The 16,977-nt window shown below is 48.2% G+C and overlaps 2 protein-coding genes across 2 annotated transcripts; both read left to right on the top strand.

The window, feature by feature from the left end:
* The first annotated feature begins 222 nt into the window (after positions 1-222).
* Positions 223-9,985, top strand: Cby1 (chibby family member 1, beta catenin antagonist). The gene is made up of 5 exons (XM_004650314.2): positions 223-346; positions 6,009-6,122; positions 7,609-7,714; positions 7,797-7,915; positions 9,300-9,985. Exons 2-5 carry the CDS (start codon positions 6,045-6,047, stop codon positions 9,378-9,380), a joined length of 384 nt encoding a protein of 127 aa, XP_004650371.1. The 5' UTR covers positions 223-346; positions 6,009-6,044; the 3' UTR covers positions 9,381-9,985.
* Positions 9,986-13,781: 3,796 nt separating this feature from the next.
* Positions 13,782-15,830, top strand: Tomm22 (translocase of outer mitochondrial membrane 22). Its single transcript, XM_004650315.2, has 4 exons — positions 13,782-13,939; positions 14,131-14,249; positions 14,668-14,785; positions 15,102-15,830. Exons 1-4 carry the CDS (start codon positions 13,826-13,828, stop codon positions 15,174-15,176), a joined length of 426 nt encoding a protein of 141 aa, XP_004650372.1. The 5' UTR covers positions 13,782-13,825; the 3' UTR covers positions 15,177-15,830.
* Positions 15,831-16,977: the final 1,147 nt, after the last annotated feature.

The following is a 16,977-nucleotide window of genomic DNA, read 5'->3' on the forward strand; positions in this document are numbered from 1 at the left end:
GAGATGGTGGACGATACCAATGTGTTTGCATGTAGGGGGGAATCCTCGCCCTCGACTATACCACCGACACCGCGGGCACGTAAACGACTCCGGAAGACACGGTCTCTCCACCGCCTCCTTAACACGGGCAGGGAGCCGGCAGGAGCTGGTTCTGCGCGTGGGCTCGCCTGGGAGCGGGGAGAGCACCCCTCTGTCCTCGGTGGTAGAAGCCGGAGGGGCCGCGCAGGCGCGCTTCGCGTGGCCGCGGGGCGCGGGAGCCGCAGGGCCGGCGGTTGACTCGGCGTGAGCCGGGTCTCTGCGGAAACCTCCGGGGTCGCTTGGATTCGGGTTTCGCGGGACACGTCAGGTACGTGTCTGAGCTCCGTGACGCCTGGGTCCGGCCGCGGCACCTGGGGCGCTCGGGTCCTCCCTGGTGAGGGCGCCCCGGGGCGTGGCGGGGCCCCGGCCGCTGCGAGCTCCGCTCTGCTGTCTCGGTGGTGGTGATTCCTCCCGGGAAAGCGACTGTAAAGCGATGGACCGAGATTGTGCATTTGGATGTATTTTCCTTACGGTGACCTGAGCCCGACAGTCCTGAAGCCGATGTACCTGCAAGACCTACCTGAGTGGCACTCTTTCGGGGGGCACAATTTCCCCTTGAGAATCCAACGGATGCATGCCTTATCCTCTTTTCAGAATTCAGATGAGATACTGTATTTTATGTCCCCATACAAACTTCAGGGCTTCGCACAATAATTAATGAGGACTAGCATTGCTTGAAGATGGGGACTCTTGATCTGTTTCCAAGGGTCGTTGTGAGGATCAAAGGCCACAACATCTTAACGTATGAGCTGGGTTCTACATTACTATCTTTGATGGCAAATAAAGAAGCTGAGACCCTCAGACATATATGTCTGAGCTCCCGCTGAGGTCATGATGGTTGCAACCTTAACCCCCACCCCCCACACACACCTCATTGAGAGAGAGAGAGAGAGAGAGAGAGAGAGAGAGAAATCCACACGGGGGAGAGAGAATGGGCGCGCCAGGGCCTCCAGCCACTGCAAATGAACTCCAGACGTGTGCGCCCCCTTGTGCATCTGGCTGGCGTGGATTCTTGAGAACTGAACCTGGGTCCCCGCTAAGCCATTTCTCCAGCCCGGCTTCCTTCACTTCTTTGGTCCCGAGCCCTCTCTCCCGGGTCTGCCTTGGACAGCTTGTAGCTCAATCAGGACCACATTGTTGCTCCATCTGCAGAGCCCCCGGATGTCAGCCAGAGTTGGTTTATAAGATTGGCTGGTGAGGCTTGTGGGGTACTGAAATGATTTGTATCCTTGTGTGTGTGAGAGTGTTAAAAACTCATAAAGCTAAGTCAGGCGTGGTGGCACACGCCTTGAATCCCAGCACTCAGGAGGCAGAGGTAGGAGGATTGCCATGAGTTCGAGGCCACCCTGAGACTACATAGTGAATTCCAGGTCAGCCTGAGCTAGATTGAGACGTGAAACCCTACCTCGAAAAACAAAACAAAAACCTTATGAAGCTGAGCAGGGGAGATGGCTCAGAAGTTAAAGGCAGTTGCTTGCAAAGACTGAAGGCCAGGGTTTCATTCCCCAGTACCCACATGAAGCCAGATGCACAAAGTGGAGTATACATCTGGAATTTGTTGCTAGTGGAAAAAGGACCTGGTGTGCCCATTCTACCCATGTCCCCATTTCTCTTCTTGCAAATGAATAAATAAAATATTTTTTTAAAAACCTCATGGTAGAGAAAGGAAGGGAGGAGGATACTTAATAGGTTGATATTGTATATATGTAATTACAATGATTGTAATGGGGAGGTAATATGATGGAGAATGGAATTTCAAATGGGAAAGTGTGGGGGTGGGGAGGGAGGGAATTACCATGGGATATATTTTATAATCATGGAAAATGTTAATAAAAAATTTAAAAAAAAAAAAACCCTCATGGGCTGGAGGGATGGCTTAGCAGTTAAGCACTTGCTTTTGAAGCCTAAGGACCCTGGTTTGAGGCTTGTTTCCCTAGGACCCACGTTAGCCAGATGCACAAGGGGGAGCATGCATCTGGAGTTCGTTTGCAGTGGCTGGAGGCCCTGGTGCACCCATTCTCTCTATTTCTTTTTTTATTTTATTTTTTATTTTATTTTATTTTATTTTGGTTTTTCGAGGTAGGGTCTCACTCTGGTCCAGGCTGACCTGGAATTAACTCTGTCATCTCAGGGTGGCCTCGAACTCATGGCAATCCTCCTACCTCTGCCTCCCAAGTGCTGGGATTAAAGGCGTGCGCCACCACGCCCGGCCATTCTCTCTATTTCTATCTGCTTCTTCCTCTGCCTGTTGTTATCAAATAAATAAAAATAAGTTAAATAAAAAACTCATGAGCCAGGTGTAGTGGCACACACCTCTAATCTCAGCACTTGGAAGGCAGAGGTAGAAGGATTACTGAGAGTTCTGGGCCACCCTGAGACTATATAGTGAATTCCAGGTCAGCTTGGGCTAGAGCAAGACCCTGCCATGAAAAACAAAACAAAACAAAACAAAACAAAAAACTCAAGCTGGGCATGGTGGCACATGCCTTTCATCCCAGCACTTGCAGGCAGAGGCAGGATTGCTGAGATTTGTAGATTTTTCTGTGCTTGTTATAGTTAGGGACTGGGAGATGGCTTTGTACCTGCTGTACAAGCATGAGGATCTGATATCAATCCCCAGAACCCATGTAAAAGGTGGGCATGACTGCATATGTACCTCTAACCCCAGTGCTGGAGTGAGGTGGAGACAGGATCAGTAGGGCTCCCTGGCCAACCAGTCTAATAAAAAATGCGTGGCTGGATGGCTTAGTGGCTAAGGCACTTGCCTGCAAGTCTGAGGACCCGTATTCGACTCTTCAGATCCCATGTAAGCCAGACACACAAGGTGATGCAAGTGTGCAAGGTGGTGCACACATGCAGTTTGCAGTGGCTGGAGGCCCTGGTGCACCAATTCTTTCTCTCTCTCATAAGAAAATTACAAAAAAAAAGGGGGGGAGTTCCAGGTTTAATTTGAGACTGCCTCAGGAAAAGGAGGCAGAAGAGTGGTTAGAAGAGGACACCCAGTGTTTCCTCCGGCCTCCCCATGAGCATACACGGGGTGGATACCTATGTGCACACATGGGCATAAATCCACACACACAGCCCTCAGAAAAGTTAACTTCTCTCCCTGTTACTTCCCCAAACCTGGGAGATGTTAGTCATACTACTTTGTTCAGTCTGCGTGTTTCAGGAGTTTGTAGTATGCTGGAAGCTAGTGTATGGATGGTGGTGGTGGAATTACTGGCGTCATTTAGCTGCAAACTGAGTCACCCAGAGCCAGTACCAGAGATAGAGTAGAGAATCAGAAAATTCACTCATGTCGGCATGGATGTAGGAGAATAATTTCCAAAGCCCGAGTGCTGAGCTCTGATAGCTTAGTGTTTTTATAGACAATATGGCAGGCAGTTTGACATCATCTTGAATGCTTTCAAATTATTCATAGTCTCCAACTTTTTAAGGTTTTATGATTTTGAAGCACAAAAAGAAAATTCCTTAGCAGTAAGTCAGTGATAAAAAAGTACAAATGTTTTAACAGGTTTGCCAGTGGTTGACAACTGTGGAGCCACACAGACTTAGAATCAGATGCTAGTTCCCACTTGTGATGGTTAGTCTCTGGTTGGTCACGTGACAGGATTTAGAATCAACATGGAAACAAATCTCTGGTCATGCTTGGGAGGGACTCTCGATTAGATTAGTTGAGGTGAGAGCACCCACCCTAATGTGGGCAGCATCATTGCATGGTCTGTATAAGAAGGAGAAAGCCATATTTCATTGAATTGGATTGTGTTAGAAGGCTTGATTTTAAAAATTGCTGTTTGAGGGCTGGAGAGCTGGCTCGGTGGTTAAAGGTGATGGCTTGCGAAGCCTGATGGCCTGAGTTGATTCCCCGGTGCCCACATACAGCCAGATGCACAAATTAGCCCGTGCAGCTGCACGTCTGCAGTTTGTTCGCAGTGGCAGTAGGCCCTGTTCTGCCCGTATTTTCATCCCCTCCCCCGACCAAATAAATAAAAATACTTCTAAACTGCGCATATTGCACACGCCTTTAATCTTAGCATTCAACAAGCTGAGGTAGGCGGGACACTGTGAAGTTTAAGGCCACCTTGAAACTACATAGTGAATTACAAGTCAGCCTGGGATTTACCTCAAAAAAATTTTTTTTAAATTGCTGTCTGAGCACCAGTCCTGGTGGTTCATGCCTTTAATACCAGTGTTTGGAAGGCCTCTCCTATATCACAGTGAACTCAAGATCAGTCTAGGACTACAGAGTGAGATCCAGGTCCACCTGGGCTAGAGTGAGACCTTATCTTGAAAAACAAAAAAAAAACAAAAAAAAAAGCTGACTGACTTACCTTTCCTAAAAATTGTTCAATAAATTGTGGTTTAGGATTTAAAAAAAAAATCAGAAAGCTAGCTGAGCATCCAGCATTTATCACCCTCTACTACTTCTGTTATGGGAAACAGGCTCACAGAACTGACACCACAGACTGAGTGGAGAATCAGAATGAAAGTTTATTTTCACACTAGCATGGGCCCAGAAGAATCTCTTCCAAAGCCTGGACCCTGATTCCTGGCGGCTTAGAGCTTATATACCTTATCTTGGACTAGTCTTATTAGTGTTAAGTCTCAGAGCCCTGGCCTAGTGCCAGAGACCTTGAGTGTGAGATAGGCAAATTTTACAGAAACAGGAAAATAGTTAGTATTGGACAGGTGGCTGCAGCTAGTTAATGGAGATAAAAAAGGAAACACAAGATGATTTACAGTATGGGATAGAAGCAGAAGTACAGATTATGGCCTTGAAACAATAAAAAACTACACTGTTGGTGGCTAGAGTCCCAGGCGTACCCTTTCTCTCTCCTCCACCCTGTCTCAAATAAATAAATAAATAAATAAACTTTTAAAGTTTATATGAGCTGGAGAGATAGCTTAGTGGTTAAGGTGTTTTCCTGCAAAGCCAAAGGACCCTGGTTCAACTCTCCAGGACCCACATTAGCCATATGCATGCATCTGTAGTTCACTTGCAGTGGCTGGAGGTCCTGGCATGCCCATTCTCCTCCCCCCCTCTCTCCCCCCCTCTCTTTGTTCTTTGTGCCTCTTTTTCTCTCTCAAATAAATAAATAAAGTATATATTTAAAAAGCTACGGGATGGAGAGATGGCTTAGCGGTTAAACGCTTGCCTGTGAAGCCTAAGGACCCTGGTTTGAGGCTCGGTTCCCCAGGACCCACGTTAGCCAGATGCACAAGGGGGCGCACGCGTCTGGAGTTTGTTTGCAGAGGCTGGAAGCCCTGGCGCGCCCATTCTCTCTCTCTCCCTCTATCTGTCTTTCTCTCTATGTCTGTTGCTCTCAAATAAATAAATAAATAATAAAATTAAAAAAAAATTCCTTGTAAAAAGCTACACTGTTGAACATAAGCATCATAAAAGACTGTACAGTAGAGGACGTGACCAGTACACGAGTCTGTTTAGCACAGGACATAACTTTGGGTCAGAGGCTTCTAAACCTCCTTACCCCAATGTCCATCTCACTTCCTTCCTGATGATGTGATGCTGGCTTCCTGCTCTGCCTTGCTTTCCCCATCATGATGGCTTGCCCTCTGGAAATGTAAGCTAAAATAAACTCTTTTGTAAACTACTCTGGTTGAGTATTTTGTCCCAGCAACAAGAAAGTAACTGATACAACACTCAAGACTTTAGCTTTCTAAATGTCATCTATAGAATGGGGTCAACAAAGGGAGCTTAGCAAAGGATGACGTTAAGTGAGATACTGTGTGCAAAGTCAGCATACTGCCTGGCACAATAAGGAGCATTCAACACATGGGAGCTACTCAGAACTGTGAGGAGCTCATGTCTTCCTTCTCCATTCTGACCCAAAATAAAATACCTGCTTTCATGATTAGGTATCAGTGACATAAGGTCGCTGATCCAGCTGTTTGACCTTCTCTGACCCTAGGAAGGAAGTATTGGTGTTTCCTTCATCAGACCAGAGATGCCTCTCTTTGGGAATATATTCAGTCCGAAGAAGACACCTCCTCGGAAGTCAGCTTCTCTCTCCAACCTGCATTCTGTAAGTGTGCGAGGAGAGGGACTGGGTGACCTGGTGTGCAGCAGAACTGGATAGCCAAGACTGGTCTCTGGGTGGAGAGGTGTTACCATGAGAGGGCATCCTTTTAGATCATAATATCGCTATTATTGGTAACTTTTTTTGGGGGGAGGGGGTTGTAGTCTCACCCTAGCTCAGGCTGACCTGGATCTCCCTCTGTAGTCCCAAACTGGTCTCAAACTCAGTGGTCCTACTGCCTCTCAAGTGCTGGAATTAAAGGTATGTGCCACCACACCCAGCTCACTAAAAATGTTTTTTAGGCTGGGCCTGGTGATGCATACCATTAATCCCAGCACTCCGGGAGGCAGAGGTAGGAGGATCTCCATGAGTTCAAGGCCACTCTAGATGACATAGTGAATTCCAGGTCAGCCTGAGCTAGAGTGAGACCCTACCTCAAAAAACCAAAACAAAAAACATTTTTTAGGGCTGGAGAGATGGCTTAGCAGTTAAGGTGCTTGCCTGAGAAGCCTAAGGACCCATGTTCTACTCTCCAGATCCCACGTAAGCCAGATGCAAAAAGGTGAGGCAAGTGCAAGGTCGCACATGCCCAGTCACTGGCACAAATGTCTGGAGTTAAATTGCAGTGGCTAAGGTCCTGGCATGCCAATTTTCTCTCTCTCCCTCTGTCTCTCTCATCTCTAAAACTCTCTAAAATAAAAAAAATTAAATTAAAAAAATTTAAATTCCTATGTAAGAATTACTATCAGACTTTATTCAAGAACCGAAAATGGTCAATCTCACCTCAAGCAATATTACCCAACTTGAATTCTATTTTATTCCCAAAGCTGACCAAGAATTAAGTTCAGTCATGTTTAAGAATCAAAACCATTCTCAAATTGAGCACAGTGGCGTACATCTTCAGTCCCAGTGTTTGGGAGGCTGAGGTAGGAGGATTGCCATCAGTTTGAGGCTAGCCTGGAGCTACAAAGTGAGTTCTGGGTCGGCCTGGGTTAAATGAGACCTTGTCTTGAAAAAAAATCAAACAAAAATAATTCTCAGAGGAGTCTCAGTAGATGATGATTTTAACCATTGATAGTACTCAGAAGGATATCACAGGGCTGGAGAAATAGCTCAGTGGTTTAGGTTAATGATCTGAGGTTATTCCCCAATATCTCTGTAAAGTCAGATGCACAAGGCGGTACATGCATCTGAAGCTTGTTTGCAATGGCAAGAGACCTTGGTGTACCCATTCTTCCTCTCCCTCTCTCTGCACTTTGTGCATCTGGCTTGATGTGGTTACTGGGGAATCAAACCCAAGCCATCAGGCTTTGCAAGCAAGCATCTTTAACCACGGAGCCATCTCTCAATCCCTCAAAAAGTTATTAAAGGTGCTAAGTAATAACTAGTAGACAAAAATAAGTTTGTTTGGTCTAGAGCTAGTGAAATGAGCTGGGACAGGGGCTTAGATTCTGTAGCCTTCAGAAGCCTTCACATAGCATCTTTCCCACAGCTGGATCGTTCAATGAGGGAGGTGGAGCTGGGCCTTGACTATGGAACTCCCACCATGAACCTGGCAGGGCAAAGCCTGAAGTTTGAAAATGGCCAATGGATAGCAGGTGGGCTGCCCTTCCTGCCATTTTGTCAAATAAGATAGTAGAGGAAAACCTCCCTTTAATTCCTGCTATGTTCTTCCTCTAGACACGGGAATTAGTGGGGGTGTGGACCGGCGAGAAACCCAGCGCCTGCGCAGGCGGAACCAGCAGTTGGAGGAAGAGAACAATCTCTTAAGGCTGAAAGTGGATATCCTGCTGGACATGGTGAGGAGGCTGATGCCAGGAAGTGTGTCAACACTCTCCCTTAGGGAAGGTCCCAGCTTGTGTCATCATCCAGTGGATGCTCCATAGTGTCTGTTTGCCCAGGTACATGGTTGTGTACCAAAGACAAACATAAAAGCCAACCCTGGGCCAGGCAGACTTGGGAGGCTGAGGTAGGAGGATCGTCATGAGTTTGTGGCCCTCCTGGAGCTACAGAGTGAGTTTTGGGCCAGCCTGGCTAGAGTGAGACCCTGCTTCAAGAAAAAACAAAGTCAACCAGAACAGAGATGTGCGACGATATGTAAAATTCTTGCTCCTTGTGGTAAGGGCATCTGGTAGTCCATATGTATGGTTACCTCTGCATGGGAGGAAGACGTCTATAGTCAGGAGAGCTTGTCACAGGAATGGGTATCTAAGCTGAATGCTGAGGGATCATAGCAGGAATGGAGGGTATCCCCAGAAAGAGGGGAGTCTACTTATGATATAGGGGTGCCCCAACCCAAGTACCCATTACACACAGCATCAGCACGGGTTTCTCGAATCTTAATAACCCAGTGAGCTTCTTGGCCTAGACATGCATGTGACTGGAAGGCAGGAGAACACACCTTGCCACAGTTAGAACAGGGGTTCTGGAGCTGAAGGGCTTGGCTTCCTTGCCCCATTGGCTTAATCACGTTGTGATTTTCTTTCTTCAGCAAGACAACGGGTATCAGAGCAGCACCTGCCTCAAAGGAGTCACTGCTCAGGAAGCATAGCTCTTACACAGGCCACCACCAGCTTCGCATATCTCCCCCTGGCCGCATTCAGAGTGTCTTCTACCTTCTACATTCTTTTTTCTGACACTTGTTCCCTAATTCTCTCTTTTTAAAGGATTTCCCCTAATTGCCATTATGTGAGCTACTGCTTAGAAACAATTTAAGCTCCAATCCCTTTGCCTTAGAATCACCACATCTGTTGTTTTCCTCCTCTGAGGCCTGCTGTCCTTTACACAGGGCGTGTCATGCAGTCACAGGTGATCGAAATGCTGACAGAGCAAAGTATGAATGTCTTGCAAGTACTTCAGGTTCTGGGACATCAGGGGGTCACTTTTGTCCCATTACCAAGGGTTTCCCATTGTTAGGCCAGCAGTGTGAGAGGAAGACTGGCCCTTTTCTTGGTGCAGAATAACTGTGAAAACTTACAGCACAGCCCAGAAATGTTTTGTTTTGTTTTGAGGCAGGGTCTTACTTTAGCCCAGGCTAATTTGGAACGCACACTGTAGTCTCAAGGTGGCTTTGAACTCATGGCAATCCTCCTACCTCTGCCTCTAGAGCACTAGGATTAAAGGCGTGCGCCACCACGCCCTGCCAGAGTCTTTCTCTGTAATGGTCTGCTGCTTTACTTCCAGCTTTCAGAGATCACTGCTGAATCTCACCTAAAGGACAAGGAACTGGATGAACTGAAGAGTGTCAGCCGGAGGAGGAAGTGAAGACCCTGAGACATCTTAGGAGAGCGGGAAGATTCCACTGGCCAGGGGAGGAGGGTGGAGCTGGCACTTTGTTTTTAGTCTAGTAGACTTGTCCTGGGAGAGCATCAGTGGGCACTGGTACAGGGAGGTGACATGGGAGGAAACCAAGGTGCCAGGCCATGCAGCAGCTCGGGAGACGCTCCAGTCTGAAACAGACACTAGGTAGGTCTGGGGGCTGGTAGTCTGGGGATGATTGTCACATGTGAGAGCCTTCCTAATATGTCACCTAGCTAACTGTGTTGGGAGCAGCAGCTGGACTTCATAGTCTCACCCCCTAATACTGGTGTTTGGTTTATGACACCAGTTCCAAAGAGCCCTGTATTGGGGGTGTGTAGTGAACAGCTAAGTTGTCTGCACCAGGGCCATGGTCTCCCTGCCTGTGAAGAATATTTGTCCCTCAAGTCCCAGCCCCTCTGGCTTCAGCTTCCCAGCAGCAAGTGCCAGCCTTCCATAGAACACTGTGTTTTGTTACTTTGCTGTTTATAATGTGGAAAAAAAATGGTGTTAAATACTGTGCGTGTGTGACCAAAATGGCTGAAAAAAGTCATCATGGGTTCATCAAGTAACTGGGGCCTGGAGTTTATGTTTCTGTTGCTATAGTGAAAAAAAATGTTCAGGATGTGGAAAATAGCAGTTCTCAGGAAGAGGCTGACCTGGAAGAGAAATTGTCTCCGATACACAAATTCCCAATTCTTCTGCTTTATTGAGGTGGGACTTGCCTGGGCCTGGCAGGGACTGTGGATGGCATGGGAATTAGTGCCTGAGTCAGTATGAATCAGCCATCTCTGGCTTGAAGGAGTCAAGCCATAAGCATCAAGTGGTGGACCCTGGGGTTGGAGCAAGGAGCCAGGGTTTTAAAATGGGGACTGCTACTGGGGTACCATTAGGTTGAACCTGTCCTTTGCACATTCTCACATCACCTCAGCTCAGACCTGTTGGCATACGAAGTGGCAGATAAAGCGATACTCTGTTCAGAGACCAGTTTGGAAACTTTTTTTTTTAATATTTTTTGTTCATTTTTATTTACTTATTTGAGAGTGACAGAGAGAGAGGGAGAGAGAGACAAATAGAGAGAGAATGGGCGCGCCAGGGCTTCCAGCCACTGAAAACGAACTCCAGACGCATGCGCCCCCTGGTGCATCTGGCTAACGTGGGTCCTGGGGAATTGAGCCTCGAACCAGGGTCCTTAGGCTTCACAGGCAAGCGCTTAACCCCTAAGCCATCTCTCCAGCCCAAGTTTGGAAACTTCTTTAGGACTACACAGCACAAGTTTTGGAGGCCTGAAACTCAGACTGTGGTGGAGGCAGGTCTGCTCCTTCTGAGTTGTAGTCCCTCCTGATGGCCCTCTGCTGGAAGGTGGATAGAACGTAGAACATAACTGTAAGTGCCAGCCTATAACCTTCCCGACTCAGGACAGAGTTTAATACCAAAGTCAGAAAAGGATCCAGAGGACTGAAGAGATGGTTTCTGGTTAAGGCACTTGCTGGCCAAAAAAAAAAAAGGACTCATACTTGACTCTCCATATCCCGTTTTAGCCAGATGCACTAAGGTGAGGCAAGCACAAAGTCGCACATGCCCACTAGGTGGTGCTAGTATCTGGAGTTCAATTTCAGTGGCTGAGGCCCTAGCACACCAATTCTCTCTCTCTCTCTCTCTCTCTTAAGAAAAAAAAAAAAAGGCCAGTCGGGTGTGGTGGCGCACACCTTTAATCCCAGCACTCAGGAAGCAGAGGTCCAAGGATTGCTGAGAGTTTGAGGCCACCCTGAGAATACATAGTGAATTCCAGGTCAGCATGGACCAGAGTGAGACCCTACCTCAAAAAACAAAAGAAAGAAAGAAAGAAAAAGGATACAGAGACAATTGCATTTGCTTCTGCCCAAGCCGGTATCTATTGAGCACTCTTGTTTCTGGACACCTGTTTCTTGAATTTATTGTCATCTTTTTGTTCAGATACAACCAGCCCAACAAGCTGACATCTGGAGGAGAGGGAGTCAGGCCTGAAATTTGGGGATCATGTGGTGTGCTAGCACAGTGTCTCCATCACCACCACTGGCACCTTGCTAGGGCTGGAGTCAGGAGCCCTAAACATCGTGTGACATGTGGGGCAGTTGAGAAGCTAGCTGTTGACAAGTGAGCAGAGGAATGCAGTGTGCTCGCCACGCGGGGAGGGTTAACATGGTCAGAGGCTAGATGTGACTTGCTAGTGGAGCCCATCAGAGGATGCTGATGGGATGATGTTTTAAGGGTGTTTGGGGGAGTGTATGCACATGTGCAGAGGCCTGAGGAAGATGTAAGGTGTTCTCTGTCACTGTTTTGCCTTATTCTCTTGAACTTGGAGCTTGCACTCCACACCTCCTTAGGTTTAGGGTTACAGGGGTAAACAGCAACCAGCTTTTATTTTTTAATTTATTTACTTATTTTGTTTTTTTGAGGTAGGGTCTCACTCTAGCCCAGGCTGACCTGGAATTCACTATGTAGCCTCAGGGTGGCCTTGAACTCAAGGCAGTCCTCCTAGCTCTGCCTCCTGAGTGCTGGGATTAAAGGCGTGCGCCACCACAACCGGCTTTTTTTTTTTTTGAGACAGGGTCTTAGTCTAGCCCAGATTGACCTGGAACTCACTCAGTAGTTCCATGCTGGCCTACAACTCACAGTGACCCATCTACCTCTGCCTCCTGAGTGCTGGAATTAAAGGCGTGTGCCACCACACCTGGCCATACCCGGCTTTTCATGAGTGCTAGGGATCAAACTCAGTCCTCATGCTTGCGCGGCAAGCACTCTTACCCACTGAGGCATCTCCCCAGACCCTGGAGTCATGGTTTTTAAAAGGGCCAAGGATGATCATGTTAACTAAATTCTCTGAGGGGAGGAGGGGAACCACCATCTCACTATCTTAACCCAATTTCCTTTAAGGGAGGTTATTGTTTTTCCCTTTAGAGACCATACATTTCCAAGATGTTTCCTTTTTAGTCAAACTCATCCTTTGACTTCTGGCTGAAATTCACCCTCAAAGACTTTCCTAGTCAAAATGAGCACTTAATGAGGCACCCAAGTAAATAGTGCTGGCTCCTTGACCTCAGCACTTTAAACCCTGAAGCAGGAGAACTTAATGGTAGTTTGGGCTACATGGCAAATATCCTATCTCAAAACAAAACAAATATCCAACAAAGTTTCATTGGCTCTAGGCTTGTAAACTGGCATTGAATTTATGTACAGCCAATTTAATTTTTTAAAAAATTAGTAAGCTGAGTGTGGTGGCACACGCCTTTCATCCCAGCACTTGGGAGTCGGAGGTAGGAGTGCCATTTGAGACCACCCTGAGACTACAAAGTGAATTCCAGGTTAGCTTGGGCCTCGAACCCTTCCCCCCCCCACACACACACACATTAGCAGGGCATGGTGGCACACATTTTTAATCCCAGGACTAGGGAGGCTGAGGTGAGAGGATCACCATGAGCTGATGCCAGCCTAGGATACAAAATAGGCATGGCTAGAGTGAGTCTGCTTCAAAAACACAAAAAATGTTTAATGCACGTAAAAGCACAATAATGAATGAGTATAGACGGACGAATTAGCCATAGCGAACACACCCACGCACCTGCCTCCCCAGGTATGAAAACAGAACACTCCAAATACCCCAGAAGCTGCTTTCCACATGCCATCCTTCCCCAAGGGCAATCCGTATCCTGACCTCTCCGCCGACAGGTGGACATGAAAACCTGCCGGAGGATGAGAAGTCAAGACCGTATCAAGTGGAATTGCCAGCCAGTAGCCCTACTAAAGGACACAAGCCAAGGACAAAAACTCATCACTACATGATGTGTCAGCTAAGGATTTAGGCTGCCCAGCCTCCCATGGTCAGTTGGGTAACGTTGTACATCAAAATGCCCTCGTAAACTAGGTATGGTGGCGTATACCTTAAATCCCAGCACTCGGTGGCCGAGGTAGGATCACCAAGAGTCCGAGACCAGCCTGGAGCTAGAGTGAGACCGTACCTCCAAAAGCCAAAACAAACCACGCGCGCGCACACACACTAACACCTATTCAGTGCACACACCCCAGTGCCTAGTTCTTCAGTATTGACGCTTTCCCAAAGATCAGTAAGCCTCCTGATTCCACACTCCCTCGGGGAAATGAAACGAGACTTTCCAAAGTTGGTCGCGGCGGGGGGGGGGGGGGTTGTTCAAGTGCAGGTTTGTGGGCCCGCCCCACCCGGTTTCCCAGCTCTTTTTCTGTGCGCTGAACTCCTATTCCCGGGCCAGTCGCCGGGGGGCGCTGCAGCCTCGCGGCCGCTGCTACCGGATCCCGGAGGCCCCGCAGGCACCGCTCTCTCCGGCCGGCGAGACTCGCTGGCGGAAGGGCGGCTCTGCCCGGGTCTCCCTTCCGCTTCCGGTGTCTCCCCCACAGCCATGGCCGCCGCCGCCGCCGCGGGCGCTGGGGAGCCTCTGTCCCCTGAAGAATTGCTCCCGAAAGGCGATGCGGAAAAGACCGAGGAGGAGCTAGAAGAGGACGACGACGACGAGGTGCCAGGGCCCCGCGGGGTGCAGGGCGGGGGACGACCCGGCCCGGGGGCGTGGGCTCCGCGTGCTGCGGGATCCGGGAGGCGGGCCCGGGCCGCCCGAGTCTCGGCGTCTCCCGGCGCCGAAGCGGGGCCAGGAGTGGAGTGCTGCCGCTGCCGCTGCATCAGCCGTGACCCGCGCCTCCTCCACTACAGCTGGACGAGACTTTGTCGGAGAGACTCTGGGGTCTGACGGAAATGTTCCCGGAGAGGGTCCGGTCCGCCGCCGGAGCCACCTTTGATCTCTCGCTCTTTGTGGCTCAAAAAATGTACCGGTAAGGGTCAGGGCAGAGACCTTGGCGGATTGTGCGGGGGGTTGCTTGGCTGGTGCTGTGAAAGAACGTGGGTCTTGAAAGCAGCCGACCGGAGCTCGAGTGACCTTGGACTGATGGAACTCTCCTTTCTGTGTCTTTTTCCCTCTTCTGGAAAGGGGAGATGCATCCTGGCAGGGTCGTTCTGAGGGAGGGGTCACTTCAGGCTATGAGAGGTGCAACTCGGCTAGGAATGGTATCACTAGATCATGCAGCTCACAGACTGCTGCTCCTGCCTCTGGCATGAGTACAGGGCCAGGAGCGAGTTAAGCATGTTTTCAAAAACACTGTAGTCGATGGTGGGAGAGGTTTGGTTTCTGGTTCTTTCCTGGCCAGGCTGTTTGTGCTGTCACTAATACTCTCAGCCCTCCTGCTTCTGCAGATTTTCCAGGGCAGCTTTGTGGATCGGGACTACTTCCTTTATGATCCTGGTTCTTCCTGTTGTCTTTGAGACAGAAAAGTTGCAGATGGAGCAACAGCAGCAACTGCAGCAGCGACAGGTAAGCCCAGTGGTTGGGAGTTAGCGGCTGTGGGGATTGAGATTAGGCCTGTGCGGCCTGATTGAACAGCATTGTTCTTGGAGGCTTTGCCCCAGCAAGTGTAATGAAAATGAGGTCCTTAAGCCAGGAGTAGTGGTGCAGGTCTTTAATCCTAGCACCTGAGGATGCTCAGGTAGTTGGATCCCTGCAGTACAAGGCCAGCCTAGGGCCACAGAGTGCATTCTTGGTCAGCTTGGGCTAGAGTGACAGCCTGGGGGTGGAGAAAATGAGATTCCTGGGCCTAAATAACGTCTTAACCTTCTTTTTTCTTTTTCAGATACTTCTAGGGCCTAACACAGGGCTGTCAGGAGGAATGCCAGGGGCTCTACCTTCACTTCCTGGAAAAATCTAGATATTCAGCTGCTATAATTAAGCGTTGTGGGAGAATTTTGAAATTCATTTGTGTCTGAACTGGTCATTTGGGTTTCCCTCCCCCTTTTTAACCTTGACACATTGATCTGTTTAAACCTGGGAGGGGGTGTGAACACTCCCTTACTGTCTCATGGAGAGTCCCCACTTGCAACTGTGCCCTTCATACTGTCCTCACTTTTATTTCCTGTTCTGACTCTGGCTCCAGATGGCAGCCATGCGGACGGTTATTCCAGCTTTGGCCACTGTTTTAGTAAGTTGCTCCTCACTGGAAGTTCCTCACTAGCCCACTGTGGGGTGAAACATTAATGCCAGTGGTAAGCAAGCAAGCAACCATGACCCTTAACAACCTTTTTCTGTTTTTAAAGAATGGATATGTTAAGAGAGGGTCATGCACACAAAAAGAAACTGACAAAATACATCACAGCCGTAGAGCAAAACAGCCACCAGGGATCCTTGTGTGTGTTGGCGACAGAGGCTGGCTGCAAGTTCAGCCAGAAGATGGGATGATGGGGCTATAGACGGAACAGCTCATTTCCTCTGAAAATTTTGGCTATTAGAAGACCTGTGTGTTAATGTGTTAAAAAAAAAAAGTGCTTACTTTTATATTTAAGTATTAAAAGGATTCCAACTGAAATTGTCATTCATGTGATAAGTGTTTCAGATTGCTTAAGCATTTTAGAAGGCCTTCTGCACTGTCCGTTATATTTCCTCTTGCCTAATTTCACACGGATGCATCTCATAGGCCTAAATTAGTGAAGCTACCAAAGTGGAAAAGTTAAAATTACTTTTGGCCAAGAACCTACAACTGTTGCCTAACCTCAAATATCACCTTTGTTTCCTTTACCTAAAGCAAAGGATAGGGCTGGTGGATCTGTAGTCTACCATGACAATGTACAGTAGCTGATTCTGGGGCATGAGAGGGAAGTTTGTAAAGATAGGGTCTCACTCTAGCCCATGATGACCTCAATCTCACTCTATATGGTCTGGCCTGGGACTCTGCAGTTCTACTGCTGCCTTCCAAATGCTGGGATTAAAGGTGCACCACCACAACCTGCTTGCAAAAAGGCTTTGAGATCTAGTGTTTGTTATTCCTGGAGACAGTCCCATCTTGTAGCCCAGCTAGTTTAGAACTCAGCTCTGCCTTCTGACTGCTGAGAGATAATGGGTGTATAAGTGATTCCACACCTGGGTAGACCTACTTTTGTTTTTGTGAATGAGCCACTGGTTTGAATCCAACTCTACTGGTCTTTGAACCTTACAGTTCAGTCAGGCTGGCCTTGGACTCACAGTGATCCTACCACAACCTTCCTAGTGCTGGGATTAAAGGCATACACTATCACACCTGACCAATTTAAGCCCCCTCATCCCCCCCACCTCCCTCAGGTAGGGTCTTGCTATAGCCCAGACTGATCTGGAATTCACTGTAGTCTCAGGGTGACTTCGAACTCACAGGCATGCCTTGAGTGCTGGGATTAAAGGTGTGTGCCACCACACCTGGCCTAAATTTAATTTTTTATTAACAAAGTCTTGCATGTGGGTCAAGTGCTGTGATATAGGAGGCAGTGTTATTCCTATAGGTTAAGATTTAAACAAGGCCTGTAACTGCTAGTTCTGAATTCAAATCAAAGCCTCTTCTAGCCAGTAGCCCAGGACTTGGGACCAGGTGTAATCCATGTTGTCAAGGGAAAATGTTACCTCAACAGCAGGGTCCAAGTGTGAACTTAGTCCGATAATTGTGAAGCTTCATTTTTGTAAGTCAAAGTAAACTTCAAGAGCCCCAG

Source organism: Jaculus jaculus, chromosome 6 (genome assembly GCF_020740685.1).
Source record: "Jaculus jaculus isolate mJacJac1 chromosome 6, mJacJac1.mat.Y.cur, whole genome shotgun sequence".
Taxonomy (NCBI): Eukaryota; Metazoa; Chordata; class Mammalia; order Rodentia; family Dipodidae; genus Jaculus; species Jaculus jaculus.

Coding starts and splice junctions, on each gene's coding strand:
- Cby1 (XM_004650314.2), top strand. CDS start 6,045: ATGCCTCTCTTTGGGAATATATTCAGTCCGAAGAAGACACCTCCTCGG. Junction 7,715..7,796: donor AAATGGCCAATGGATAGCAG/GTGGGCTGCCCT, acceptor TTCTTCCTCTAG/ACACGGGAATTAGTGGGGGT. Junction 7,916..9,299: donor TGGATATCCTGCTGGACATG/GTGAGGAGGCTG, acceptor CTTTACTTCCAG/CTTTCAGAGATCACTGCTGA.
- Tomm22 (XM_004650315.2), top strand. CDS start 13,826: ATGGCCGCCGCCGCCGCCGCGGGCGCTGGGGAGCCTCTGTCCCCTGAA. Junction 13,940..14,130: donor AAGAGGACGACGACGACGAG/GTGCCAGGGCCC, acceptor CCTCCACTACAG/CTGGACGAGACTTTGTCGGA. Junction 14,250..14,667: donor GTGGCTCAAAAAATGTACCG/GTAAGGGTCAGG, acceptor CTGCTTCTGCAG/ATTTTCCAGGGCAGCTTTGT.